At 38.9% G+C, this 14,022-nt stretch overlaps 1 protein-coding gene across 1 annotated transcript; it reads right to left on the reverse strand.

The window, feature by feature from the left end:
- Positions 1–4,677: 4,677 nt before the first annotated feature.
- LOC310949522 (interferon-induced transmembrane protein 5-like) lies at positions 4,678–7,350 on the reverse strand. The gene is made up of 2 exons (XM_083916999.1): positions 7,061–7,350; positions 4,678–5,751 (listed from the first exon to the last, which is right to left on the reverse strand). The coding sequence occupies exons 1-2, from the start codon at positions 7,265–7,267 to the stop codon at positions 5,530–5,532; spliced, it is 429 nt and encodes a 142-aa protein (XP_083773125.1). The 5' UTR covers positions 7,268–7,350; the 3' UTR covers positions 4,678–5,529.
- Between the last annotated feature and the right edge of the window lie 6,672 nt (positions 7,351–14,022).

Below are 14,022 nucleotides of genomic sequence, written 5' to 3' on the forward strand. Positions count from 1 at the left end.
TACAGCTAAACAGTACACTAAAATATGCTTCTGAAAACACTTTATATAGGCAATACAATAGCAGAATCTTGATTCGTTTTTGATCAGACAGTTCCAGCAAATATAAAAAAACAACGTATTTTTTTTCAAATATCGAGTACAGCCACTTTAATGACGCAGGTGGTAAAGGTGGGGATAGTATGTGAATTTCCCCTCAGTATCAATGAAGTATTATCTAAACCTAGACCTATAATAAAACATAGTGATTCATTTGTTTATTTTGTATTATTCATTTCAATCTGCAAAGTAACAAGTAACTTAAGTTATTAAATAAATTAAGTGGCGTAAAGAGTATGTATAAAGTTAGTAAGTAATCTCAATATTACTTTGCCCCATTGATGCAGACTGCATTTGTTCTCTTCACAATTTATGGCTGGCCATAAATCAGTTTCTTTCTCACACACATGCTTATATTTACAGTCACAGTAGGGATGGTTATGTAACCTAACATATGCTTAACAGAGAAGCCACTCTGGTTGTGCTTCAAATATGATAAGAACATTTTTGGGTGTTTTGTTGTTTTTTTTGGCTATTTTGCTGACATAACTGACTTTTGAAGGTTTGTATTTATTTGTATTGTACATGGTCCTTCGAAGGATGATGATACAAAATGATAAATTCTTCACCAGATCATTCAATGTGTATTTTTAGCCAGTTAATGTGCTCACACAATTTGCAGAATTTGCACAATCTAAATTTACAGCCAACTGCAGTCTTTATCTCACTGTCTTGCACCGAAGAACGGTGTTTTTGCCTTTCTTTGAAGTCCAACAGGTCACAAGGGGTCAGTCACTGACTGGATTTGGAAGTGTGGCAATCCAACTGAATAAGAGTTAGATACACGCAGCATACAACCTATACAGTACATGACCATATTGGTAGGTCCATAGTAGGGACACGATAGTACAAACTGTCAGGAAAGGGGGGGGGGGGGGGGGTAACCACTAAATCACAATAGTTGGTACAGTACAGGCTGCCTTAATGAAATAAAGCACTAAATTGAAAAAAAAAAACCACCCCTGCCAAGCAGCTGACTTAAAACCAAAATTTTCCAGGAGACCCAAAATACATGAAAGGTAAAGGCTTCTGGAGTCGCACCCCTAATTATACACTGGGAAACAGGCAACAATTGACATCAAATACACACAAAGTTCTGAGTTGGTGTTTAGAGATTAGAGAGACTGAAAACTTGAGAAGCCACAAGGAGAACGTCTCACTACCTCTGAAGGTGAGATAATGAGTCTCAGGGTATATGAAAACTCCACACACCTGAGTGCAGTGAGTTGATTCACTCACCACTCTCACTGAGCCGAAAGGCTGAGTTGCCTCACAACAAACAATGAATCTCAGATTTGTGGGACACAAATTCATATTTAGCACCAAAGCTGCTGTAATTCGGAAGTTAATGAGCTGAATTCATGTTTAGCTTTCATATGTTTGTCATCCTGCAATTTCTGAAAGAGAAAGGAGATAATAAGATGCTTAACCCCTTATTTTCTCTGCAGTTTACAAAATAATTTAACTGGTTATGGTACAGTTTGTACCTTCTTAAAGCCAACAAATGAAGCTCTGAAAACGCTCTGAAAAGATAGTAGTGGCAGTGGAGCATGTTGTGTGATTTTTCAGTGTTGAGCCTGTTCTGAATAATGTCTTAACTTGGAACAGGGACAAAGGGCGTGGAAACCAGTCTAACTACTGAAACACTAACCCGTGATCTCAATACATACAATTCCACAAGGGCTTCTGTTTTCCTTTATAATATTATACCTTTATAATTGTGTAATGATACATTTTCGACCTTTTCACTGATGTAAAAATCTAAATTTGGTGCCTGATAACAAACGCTCCATAAACAATATGAATGGCTGTAGAGCTAATAGTCACTTCCTGTGTTTTTTTGATGAGATAATCTTACGCAACATGCATTTAATGAAAAGACAGTTCCTCTAGAAAATGTATTCTTTTGTGTTACAGCCGAGTAATTCAACCTGTTTCCAATTTAATGTGTAGAGCTGGGAACATTTCAGTTGGATCCCAGAGGCAGACATTGATGGAAACTGATAGTCCCCAAGTTGTTGGACTACTTCAGGCATGAACATGCCGCTTAAACTTAATATTTTCTGCTCCAAGAAGTTCAGTGTATCTAGGTTGTTGAGCCCAAAGACAATTAGCCTCCATTTATTTAAATGCGTAGCACTTACCTGCTATATGATAAATCTACTGGGTTTAATGAATTATCCATTGTTGTAACTATCAGTATGTCTAAAGAGCAATTGTTTAAACAAAGGCTTAGAAGCAAATTTTGCCACAATTGCGCAGACTTATAATGCCTGTGTTTCTGTCTGTTTCTATGCATGTTTTTGCCTATTCATTTGTTTATCTTTTCAATTTTAGCATGGCTACTCAACAATGTTACCATGATTGTTGTTTTTTGAGACCAATGACTTTGCTGTAGGGCCACGTTTAGATTTTCCAAATGTTAAAATCTAACATGTCGGGGTCAAAGAATACTGAGAACATTAATAAACCTTTGAAGATGAACCCTCTCCACATTGGATACTCAATGAACTTCCCTCTTGCACCACTGCACCATCTTGTGTGGAGTTTCAGCTTTGCACACATGATACATCATCTTGAGGCATTAGGGGTAAGGGTCAAAGAAAATCACCAGTCTGTTCTGCCCAACACTGTCCTGTGGGGTACAATACAATTTTCAGCCTAAAGGGCCTCTTGAGGGCTTTTACTTGGACTGTATACTTTAAAGGTGGATAAAACAGGTACAAATAAAAGAACAAGCACACAATACAGGAGAAACTACCTTCATAGTTGAGGGAAGATGCTGGTTATCATAGTTCTGGTTGTTGTTTTTCACATTTCAAAATGTGGTCAGGAATGAGGTTATTGTGTGTTTCAGTCCTATAATATTAATATTTTAAGCTGCAAGCAGCGGCGAACAGTTCCTTGCACCTGGAATGGGTCGGGGGAGCTGGCCGAAGTCTGAAAATATACATGTCTCCATTTAACTTTTGCTAGGAAAGAAAACACATATTTACCAACCTTACTATTTATGATCTGAAATATGTGCAACATTAAACACTCGATGGTAGGATATCATCTGTGTGTTTTAGAGAGGGAATACATTTCGTAGCAGATCAAAAACAGCAAAAAATACAGTCTGGAACAATGTGTGTCCCTGTAACTTTTGCTAGGAAAGAAGAATCTTCTCCATATTTAACAACTTTACTATATGATCGGAAATTTGTACAAAACTAAACACTTGATGGTATGACATCATCATTTGGAAAAGCATCAGAAAAGCTTCCTGGCTTGCATACTGCATTAGTACATCCTGGTATTTTTGGGATACTGCATTTGAAATTCTATGCATGGGGACATACTAAAGATTTTGGTAGTATGGGTATTGGAACACAGTTGACTGCATGTCTTCCTCCTGCTTCCCCAGGCCTCAGCTGTAGAATGCAGCTCCCCAGAAAGAGCAGTGAGAAGTTAGCGCCCCCTTCCTCTGCAGTGCCAGCTCCTAGCCTGTAATTCTCCACAGCTCAGACATCTGTAAGCATTTCTCTCTGACCACAGGAGGAAAATAGAAAGTTGGAAGCTGGAGGCTGTGATTTGGGTGTGTATAAATAAAGTTGTGAGCAAAGTAGAGGCTGCTAATATGATGGGAGACCAAAGGGTGGGAGGTCTGGAGGAGCCGGACACCCAAGTCATCAAAGGCAGAGGACGAGGAGTAAGAAGACAAATGGAGCCTCTGTGGGTTTACTGTAAGACATTCAGACTTATCTCTGTATTGCTCTGGGGTATCTAAGGGTGAATTTCAAATACCACTGACAAGTACAAACCTGATTAATTCTGGGCTATAACATCTTCTTCACAAGCAATTCTGTCCCAAAACAGCATTACATCCAATGTAAAATGCTTGTCTTGTCTGGTGCATTGTTTTAAACATATTTCAAATTTTATTGATTTGTCATTTTTGATGTCTTTGGAAGCCTGTACTTTGTATTATAATATAAAATGATGTGGTTTGGCAGCTCAACATCTTTGACGATGACCCTTAAGGTGATACTGAGCAGTAATATCCATACATTGGCTCTGGCTACCAAGAGTTTCTTATGACACTAGTCATCTGGCGAAGAGCTAATATAAATTTACATCTTTCCCAAATCTGTTCCATTTCATCTGGAATACTTCTTCAGACTGAGAGCAGACTGAGTGGAGATTGCTGCTGACTCCCTTGTAGTGGTCTGTCTGGGCGGCCCTGCCTTACAACCGAGGGCACACTTAAACAATTTCCTAAAATGGTACACTCTGTATATAGTTGCCACAGCAGCAGGCTCACAGCTGGGATGAAAACAACCATGCCTTGCCCGTTGCCTCAGAACCACCCCAGGATCAAACCTATGAAGCCCAAAAGTATCACTTAAAAGTGGGTGTAGGTGCAGCATCAGAACCGCAAGAGCCATCTCTTCATTCCCGTGTTCTTTAGCTAAAAGGGGATCTGAAAAAGTAAGTAAAACCATCATGAAAGAGAAACAGAGAATAAACGCTGATTTGTTTTTAAAAGTGATACTGAGTTAACAGTATCTAGTTTATTTAACTCACTCACAAGAGGTCAGCAATAAAATGGTGTAAAATTAGAATACTTAACAAAACTAAATACTAATAAAAATATGAATAATGAGCAAAAACATGTATCTTGTCAGAAAATGCTAAAAAAAAAAAAAAAAAGTGATTCTCAATGGGAGGTGACTGTTGATTGTCCTTTGTCAAGTGGCTTCTCGTGTCATTCAGACTTCGGCTACACAACCTCTCTGCTGTTTCAAACCCTAACTAGAGATCATTTCAGCTGTCATCAAAATTTCCACTCAACATAAATATAATAAATAATAACGAAAAGGACCCAGAGTAGCTGCTTGCTCAATCCCTCAGCCTTTCCTAACTCTGTTTGTTCCCCCCTTTTCTATTTTCAGTCGTTTCTAATCAACTTCACATTTCTACAGATTGTGTCTGGGAGACCGGCAGGTGTAAGCTGAACTCCCTCTAATACTGATATGACAGTATCAGTACTGGGATGCACCAATACTAAGTACTGATAAGTATCAACATAAACTTTCATCATTTGTTTTAGGTCACTTGTCCAAAAGTATTATGTTTTATCCGCTTTTTTAACGTGTAACTCTCAGATATTGATTTACACCAGCATTAGTACTGGTGCATCCCAAAGACGATGTTCGTGTAATACACAAACCAAGGCTTACTTTTCTTTTCCTCAAGTAAAGATTTCGAATTTCCACATAGATTTCCCTTATCACTTGGCCTAGCCTGACTAAAATCCTTAGGTGCTATTATGTCTGCCCGCATCTGCTGAATCCAATCAAATACCCTCTCCCAGTAAGTGTGAATAGGTTGAATTTAAGACCGATCTGTTTGTTTTATTATTATTTCAGTTTCTACCCCCTTTGCCTCCATCTACCAGCTGAACAGTTTCATGAAGTTTTGGAAGCCGTCCTCTCCGAAGAAGTCGAAGGAACCCTGGGATGTGCCCAGGTGGATGAGCAGCAGGACGAGCAGAACAACGGCCAGAAGTGGAATCAGCATGTTCCAGCCAGCTGCCAGGATGTTGTACCACTTGGCCTTGTCTGAGCACTCCTGGGCCAGCTGCAGGTTGCCCTGAGTCTTCTGGTCCCTGGCCTACACAAAGGACACAGACAGACAGACAGACAGACAGACAGACAGACAGACAGACAGACAGACAGACAGACACACACACACACAAACACACAATCATAAATCACTTTAGTTTCCTAATAATTTCAGTCCAGCTAAACATTCCTGAAGACAATATATGCAGGCCCACATAAAGAACTAAAATGTATGTTTAGTGTCTACACCCATGTACACTGTAAATAGTGAGTGGAGGAGCGCAAATAAAGGTATAATAATGTTTAGTTGTGTCTGTGTTTAAAACCAGTTTATGGCAGCGTGTCCCATAATTCCCAGTTTATCGGCACAGAGCACAGATTCCAGGTTGAGCAAGAGTAGATATGAAATCCTTGAGCGGCTTCTGTGTGTATCCGTATATTATGGAACAGACCATGCTGAGTCTTTCCCTCGCACTCTCTAATTTCTCATGAGTACTCGCCCATTAAGGAGATGCCAATTACACCATTTTAAACTCCCCAGACGTGCAGCCAGTCACTGTCTTTAATTTGAGTGCCGAGCCAATACTCGGCCTGGGATTCAGAGCTGCGCCCTATACAGACAGATGAAAGATTTTTTTAAAAGACTTAAATAAAGGGTACACAGAGTATTTTACAACGGCTTCGAAATCATCTCAGCCAATCACAATCAAGGACTGGAACTTTCCATTCTATAAACACCCTTTTGTGATGAGCTTTTTCAGGAACTTTTATATTCAGGTAGTCGCACAGTTTGTCCAATCGATCTGTGAACTTGGTATTTTCATGGATCTTTAGGGGAAAGCTTTTATTTTGGTTTGCGTTCCTGTTTCTCCACAGCCTCATTCCTGTGGTGAGGGGCACACCAACTTTTTGTGTGTGCCATCTCAGAAGGGACAATAACATCCCTCTATGATGATTAAAACATATTGCTTTTTTTCCTGTTTACATCATCATACTTATTGCGTTGAGTGCACCAGACTGGCACTATTAAAAGCAGTTTTAAAATTGTTCACTTTTCGGGTGAGTTCGGTAAATATCCAACTATGTCAGTATTAAAAAGTCAGAAGCTGACTTGGAGTTACAAACAACGATGAAGACTTAAAAATAAATTGAAAATGATTTTAATAGAGTTAAAATAGAAATCTCAAATGAAACCATTTTCACATAGTGAACAATGGTTTCACATAAGTAAAGAGAATCCTTCAGTCACTGTTGGAAACCTTAAACATAAAACAGTGCAGCCTCATCCTCTCTTCCTCCTTTTGAAACCTCAGTTCATTTCTTGGATGTTGCATGAAAAGAAAAAAAAAAGATCTCACCTTGATGGAGTAGATGAGAGCCATGAATCCCAGGCAGCAGAAGTTAACGTACAAGGTGTTGCACAACGACCAGACTAGATAGTCCCGGGGAGGATTCTTGCCAGTGTTGCCCATGTTCACCACGGTGGATCCGGCTGGCTTACGGGCAGACTTACAGTTGGTGAGAGGGGTGCAGTCTGAGGGGAAGTTATACGAATGGTTGTCCATGGTTAGCGTTTAGACAGGAGATCCCTGGTGAATAGGTAGGTTTGTGAACTGGTCAGTCTTCCAGACGAACGTCCCTCTTTGGAAAGTAGTGCCCCCCCACACCGTCTTGTGAGAGGCTTATAAAGGCCGATGAAGAGGGAGGAGACCAGGAGAGGATGCATGGGCAAGGTCTTTTAGTATACAGCAGGTCTGTCATTATGTGGTCAGGCCTGAGAGAGACTGAAATAGAGATACGGAGAGACCTAAAGCTGTATGAGAGAGGAGACAGAAAAAGAGACGGCAAATAGATGCATGGGAGCAGTGTAAAGTCTCTTCCATCAAAGTACTCATCACCTCAGCTTTCCTAGAGGTCCTATAGTGGTGTTTGTTCGGTTGGGTGGAGGTAGCCGAGGACAGCGGAGGCAGGGTTGCGCGGCTCAAAAGCCTTGGAGGTGTTGAGGAGGAGTTCATCTGAAGCGCTGTCAGTCTGAGGCCTTGAGAGATAAGTCTGCAATGTGGTCTCTTAGAGCTGAGTGGGTGCAAGAAGGTCATATATTTGTAAAATATTTGACATTTCCATTATGTTTTTTGGTGTGCACAGTTATAAGAACTACAATAAAAGTGCTGGCTATTGTAAAGCATATATGAGAGTATATCACAGTATTACACAATGACCCTTAAAGGAAAACAGAAGGTATTTTTGGTTGAACAAAGGATTTATTAGAACTGAAACTTGATACCATTTTATGTAAGTATGTGTAAAAGACTTTCTTTTGAAAATGTATTTCAATACCATAGATAAGCAAATGTAGGATAACCGTCAATTTTCATATCTCAGTATACTGTGTATCACAACCCTAGTTCGGGCCAGAAATCATCCAGACTAATTTATATTTAAGCTAAAGCTGAAACAATCAATAGCTGTTTTGCTTCTATATTTACTGATAGTTTCGGTCATTGTCAAGCCAAATGCCAAACATTCTCTGGTTCCAGCTTCTCAAATGTGATGGTTTGTGACTATTGCCATTGTAATATGACAAGAAACAGAATATATTTGGGTTTTGGACCGATGATTAGACAAAACATCAGACAAACATTAGGAAATAGGCACATTAGGTCAACTAATATTAAGCAGATAATTTATAATGTAAATAATCATTAGTTTCAAATAGGGTTGTGTGTATGATAAGAAAGTTACAATCCGTTTGGTTTTTGCACAAGTCTTTCTTTTTACAGAGCATGATTAGCTCAGTATTACATTTTTACCACTTCAAATGTATTCCGTTACTCACATCGGAGTTTCCAAGTAGGCTACAACCGCAGGCCTACTGTTAATGGTCACTCAGCATTCCCACTGCCAAAAAAAGAGGCTTTTGAAAGGAGACAACAATCATTACTCATATTCTCACAGATTTCTCCAGTCAATGCTATGGGTCATTCTGGCAAGACAACAAATCTACTTCTCTGGCTTCATACTCTGCATTATTTGATGTTAACACAGAGAGAAAGTATCATATGAGCATCTCTTCATGTTGAAACGTGGGATAACAATGCCCTCTGCTGGCCCCTTACACTAAAAATATATATATCGGTATACATGGTGCGCCCAGTGATTTGAGCAGACGCCCCCATATACAGGCTGAAAGTCCTCGCCGTGGCGCCGGGGGTTCGACTCCGGCCTGCGGCCCCATTCTGCATGTCGTTCTCTCAGCTTGTGGCATGACCAAAGTAAGTGAGAGACGAAATCAAATGCATATAGTGTATTTACGAATTGAATAATAATGTCATGATTCGACCGACAACTTTTCCTTGCAAAGTGAAAGTTTCGGGAGTCGAACCTCCACTTTTATATGTGTCGCGCTAAGGAAATAACCCGTTTGTCGAGCTAATGTTGCTATAAATAGTAACGCTTACCAAGATAAGCCCTTGCAGTACCCGTTTCGAATCCCGTGTCTACACGAAAATTCAAATTTGGCAAACTATAAAAATAGATAGTTAGGATCTACAATAAAAATATATTTTCCCTTCAAATACTCATAAAACTGACGTTAAAGTTGATTTCAATATTGTCGGATGTGCTTAAGTAATGTTATTAATTAAGAAGTGTGTGCTGTTTGTATATTTCAGTATTTAGTTAGTTAGTTATCACAATTAACGACTGTTAACGTTATAATATAACAAGTTTAAGCTTACTCACATTGTGTGCTGTACGTTAACATTCAAATATTTTGTTTAGCACAATTATTTACAGTTAACAATCATATAAAAAGTATGTTAACAGTTTATTTTAATGTAAACCATAAATATTGTCTAACACAAGCATTGATTGTAAAATAAAAATATATAAGCTTACCATTTTGATTAAGCAATAGTCAATCATCAAGTAATTAAGTGATTAATGTTATTTAACTTGTTTTTTATGTCTCCATGTGCTGTCAGGAGTGTCAGTGACAGGCTCCTTGGTACACCACAGGTCCTTCATGCATAGAACTAATAAAGGCCTATCGTATGCTGTGATGTTTACTGTATTTGAATGAAAGACAACGCTTATTGTATTGAGTCATGTTAATACAAAATGTATTACAAACAAATAAAAACAACCAGTGCAGTAATAAAATCAGTGCAGTTAATGAGTGTTCAACATATTAAATATATACACATTAAAACATGGTGTACCCATAAAGTTGGAATAAAATATATTTTTACCTTTTCTCGTGAAATTACTGTGACAGTGTGAGTAATTACTTTCCAAAGTTGCAAACCTATAACAGTGAAAATGAAACCACATAAACAAAATTAAAATATGAATGAAACACAAAATGATTTCAACTTTAACATCGTATCTGCCTTACAAATATATTTTCTGTATTCTGTTATACACGATATTATGTATCTATTCTGTATGTATTTGTTTAATACGCTTTTATCTTCTTTTTAATGTCATCGTTAAATTCTTAGCGTTTGTATACTTTACTACAGAATAGAATAAATTAGCATATTCATCAAGCAATCAAAGCATATCGACTTATCTAAATAAAAAATAAAAGCAAATGTTACGTTGATAAACTGTATGACTATGACACGGCCATCTTGTTATACCGACGTTAACGTTAGTACTGTATAACTACAGTGTAAACAAGTCGCCAGCCCGTTTAGTACAGGATCATTTCCTATGCAAACAAGCTTACAACGTAACGTAAGCGGGTTTAAATAAAGCGTCGTCGTGAAGGGCTAGCTAATAATACACGGAGAATTGTCCGTCTGTTAATGTTACAGTCATTAGTCAAAGTTAATGTCCGCTAGGTTACATACAACGCGAATGAATGAAATGTTCAGAATTAACGTTAGGGTGTTCGACAGCTAGCATCGTTAGCATACCACATCTTAACTCCACATAACGATATGATATTAACATTGTTAAACAATACAGTGGCAAGGAACTTACTGTAAATAGTGCAAAAGATGTCGTTCTGAACGTAGTAGCGGCGCTCGAAATCCTTGATGTTCAAATAAGGGGGCGGGCTTTCTTCGCAAATCTTGGTAGCGATACCGCTTGCGATTGGTCATATCTTGGTAGCCAACGGGGGCAGGTGATTGGCTCTCGCAATTCTTGGTAGCAGGGCGACATCTGATTGGTCAATTCTTGGTAGAATTCTTGGTAGCGATACGCGATTTGATTGGCTCTCATTTGACGGCCTAGCTCGAGGTCCGTCGAGCACTCGCCATGTGGAAGCCAAGCGTGTTTTATATCTCTACCAAAACTTCTACCGAGATTTGACCAGTCAGATGCCTCCCCACTACCAAGAATTGCGAGAACAAATCACATTTCGTTGTTGCGCCGCACCATTAGACCAATCACAATCAACACAATTTACCAAGAATGGAGCATGGGGCGCGACCGTGCCCGAGCCACCTGACCTGAGCGCACACGATTAGCAAAGAGGTACTATCGGCCATTAGTAACTTTTTTCGGACCGTTTTACAGTCTGTGGTTCGGACTGACAGCTTTTGTTATATTTTGGGTAAGTTCATTGCCACAATGCTAATGTGTCGAAGTTAATACAATAATTAAATGGTTGAAAAGATGTGTTGACAAATAGTAGCGAGCCAGCAGGCTAGCATGCTATAAAACTGTTATGCGTTTGGGAGCTATGATTTAAGGAAGTATTATATTTCATTTGGATCGACGAACAGCTAAAATAGATGCCTTGGATCAGTAAATGTGAGTTAGTTTAATGAATATTCAAATATAGCCGCTGTACAAAGGAATCATTTCATAATGTCATAGTAGAACAAAGCATGTAAAACAACAAGAGGGGGAGGGAAAAATTCGAGCTAGCCAGGAGTCGAACCTAGAATCTTCTGATCCGTAGTCAGACGCGTTATCCATTGCGCCACTAGCCCCTTATTTTAGATCAAAGTCCTCGCCGCCGTTCCGCGGGTTCGACTCCGGCCTGCGATCTTTTTCTGCATGTCGTCCTCTCACTCTCCCATTTCATTTCAACATCCATCTGTACTATTCAAATAAAGGAACGGAAGGCCAAAGAAATGATCTAAAAAAAAAGGAGTCAAAGTTACCTCCACTTCGTGATGTTGGTAGATGTACACGCTTGTTTTTCAAGGTATATCTATGATAGATAGGCTGCCCAGCAAGAGTTTAAAAAGAATACCCCCACAAAATGGCAACACAAATGTTTAGTTAACACATCGTAGTTGACTCGTGCTTACGTCAATGATACATTTTTTAAATTTGACGAAAAGTAAAATAAAAACGTGTGTAGAAAAAAAGGCCATCGATGGTTTCTGCTGACAAAGACACGGTGTTTAACTGCAATATAGCCTAGTTGCTGTTTAGTTGAATTTTAATATAATTGTCGAAATCGTATTGTTTCCAGACATGGGTAGATCCACGTACACCCATCTAATACGTTGTTTTGTTTTGTTTTTTTTAAATCTTTTTTTGTTCCCTCAACTAGCTAAAATAGGCCAAAATATGTATAGCATCAGTAGATGTATTGACGTTTTTTGTCATAAATATGCAAATTTTACCCTTGTATCGTAATTGTTTCAAAATGTTGAAAGGCTTCAGCTTGTGGCATGACCAAAGTAAGTGAGAGACGAAATTAAATGCATATAGTGTATTTACGAATTGAATAATAATGTCAGGATTCGTCCGACAACTTTTCCTTGCAAAGTGAAAGTATCTGGAGTCGAACCTCCACTTTTATATGTGTCTAGCCGTGTTTCTAAGTCACCTGTCCGTCGAGCATTCGCCATGTGTAAGCCAATCGTGTTTTATATCTCTACCAAAATTTCTACCAAGATTTGACCAGTCAGATGCCGCCCCACTACCAAGAATTGCGAGAACAAATCACGTTTCGTTGTTGCGCCGCACCATTAGACCAATCACAATCAACACAATTTACCAAGAATGGCGCATGAGGCGCGACCGTGCCCGAGCCACCTGACCTGAGCGCACACGATTAGCATAAAGGTGCTATCAGCCATTAGTAACTTTGTTCGGACCGTCTTACAGTCTGTGTATTTGGATCCACAACCCGCTAGGATAGATGCCTTGGATCAGTAACTGTGAGTTAGTTTAATGAATATTCAAATATAGCCCCTGTAAAAATGTTATAGTACAGCAAAACATGTAAAAGGGGAAAAAATTCGAGCTAGCCAGGAGTCGAACCTAGAATCTTCTGATCCGTAGTCAGACGCGTTATCCATTGCGCCACTAGCCCGGTCGAAAGCGCAATGCATCATGGTCCTATTTAAAGGAACACACCAGGAAGTTGACAGTATGTCATGGCATAGACCTATGAAGAGTAGACGCCGCATCGAACGTTGGGCCTATTGGCGCTGACGAGCGGTGGGGCCGCCATCTTGGACCGGTCGCCCGCTCCACTCAGTGTAAGGACAGGACACGGTTCGGCGTATTTTAATATTCACAGTGGGATTAACAGTAATAGAATATTCTGATATATGATATATGTGATGTATGATAGGTGTTTTGCAAACACTATAAATATAAACACAACAATATAAATAATTTATAGAGTATTAATAGGCTATATTTCATACATGAATACATAAATCTCTCTCTCACTCACTCTCTTTCTCTCTCTCTCTCTCTCACACACACACCCACACTCTCACACACACAAACACACACATACACATTTTAACTGTTCGTTACATTTTCTCATAGTGTGATTTATACAGGTTCATTTAGAACATGAAATAAAGACATACATTACAAAGGTAGTCTTAATGTTGTCCGATTGAATTTTTGGAAATTACTGATGCAAACACGTCAGAAATAAATAAAAAGCTACGTATCAATTTTTTTCAGGTGGCTGCGTCCAGTGGATGACAAGCCTGGCCTGAACCAAATGATGCTCCACTTGAAAGCAGGACGAACGTCACATGTTTGTAAACCAGAACTGATGAGTCCAGGCTTTTTTAGTTCAGTTGTACCACAGAAGTTGAAACAGTCTGAAAAGAAAAAATCATAAATTTATTTAACTAAGGAAAAATCTTAAATCGTTTGTATAATTTAAAGTGGATATTACTGAACTATGCCCCGTGTTTTTGTTTGCACATTAAATACAATTACTACTTAATTAAAATATGTAATAAAGAAGACATTCACATAATTAGACCTTGCCTATAAACAAAGGACACAGTCATTCTAGATACTATACAAAGTACTCCTACAACATCACATTAGAGTTACACTCTAATTGTGCTAGAACAAAACAGTGTGAAAATGA

The sequence above is a fragment of the Echiichthys vipera genome (assembly GCF_963691815.1).
Source record: "Echiichthys vipera genome assembly, chromosome: 7".
Classification (NCBI taxonomy): Eukaryota; Metazoa; Chordata; class Actinopteri; order Perciformes; family Trachinidae; genus Echiichthys; species Echiichthys vipera.

Excerpts from the sequence above, each read along its gene's own strand:
- LOC310949522 (XM_083916999.1), bottom strand. The coding sequence starts at position 7,267 with ATGGACAACCATTCGTATAACTTCCCCTCAGACTGCACCCCTCTCACC. Across the intron at positions 5,752-7,060 it reads CTCTCATCTACTCCATCAAG|GCCAGGGACCAGAAGACTCA; the intron begins GTGAGATCTTTT and ends TCCTTTGTGTAG.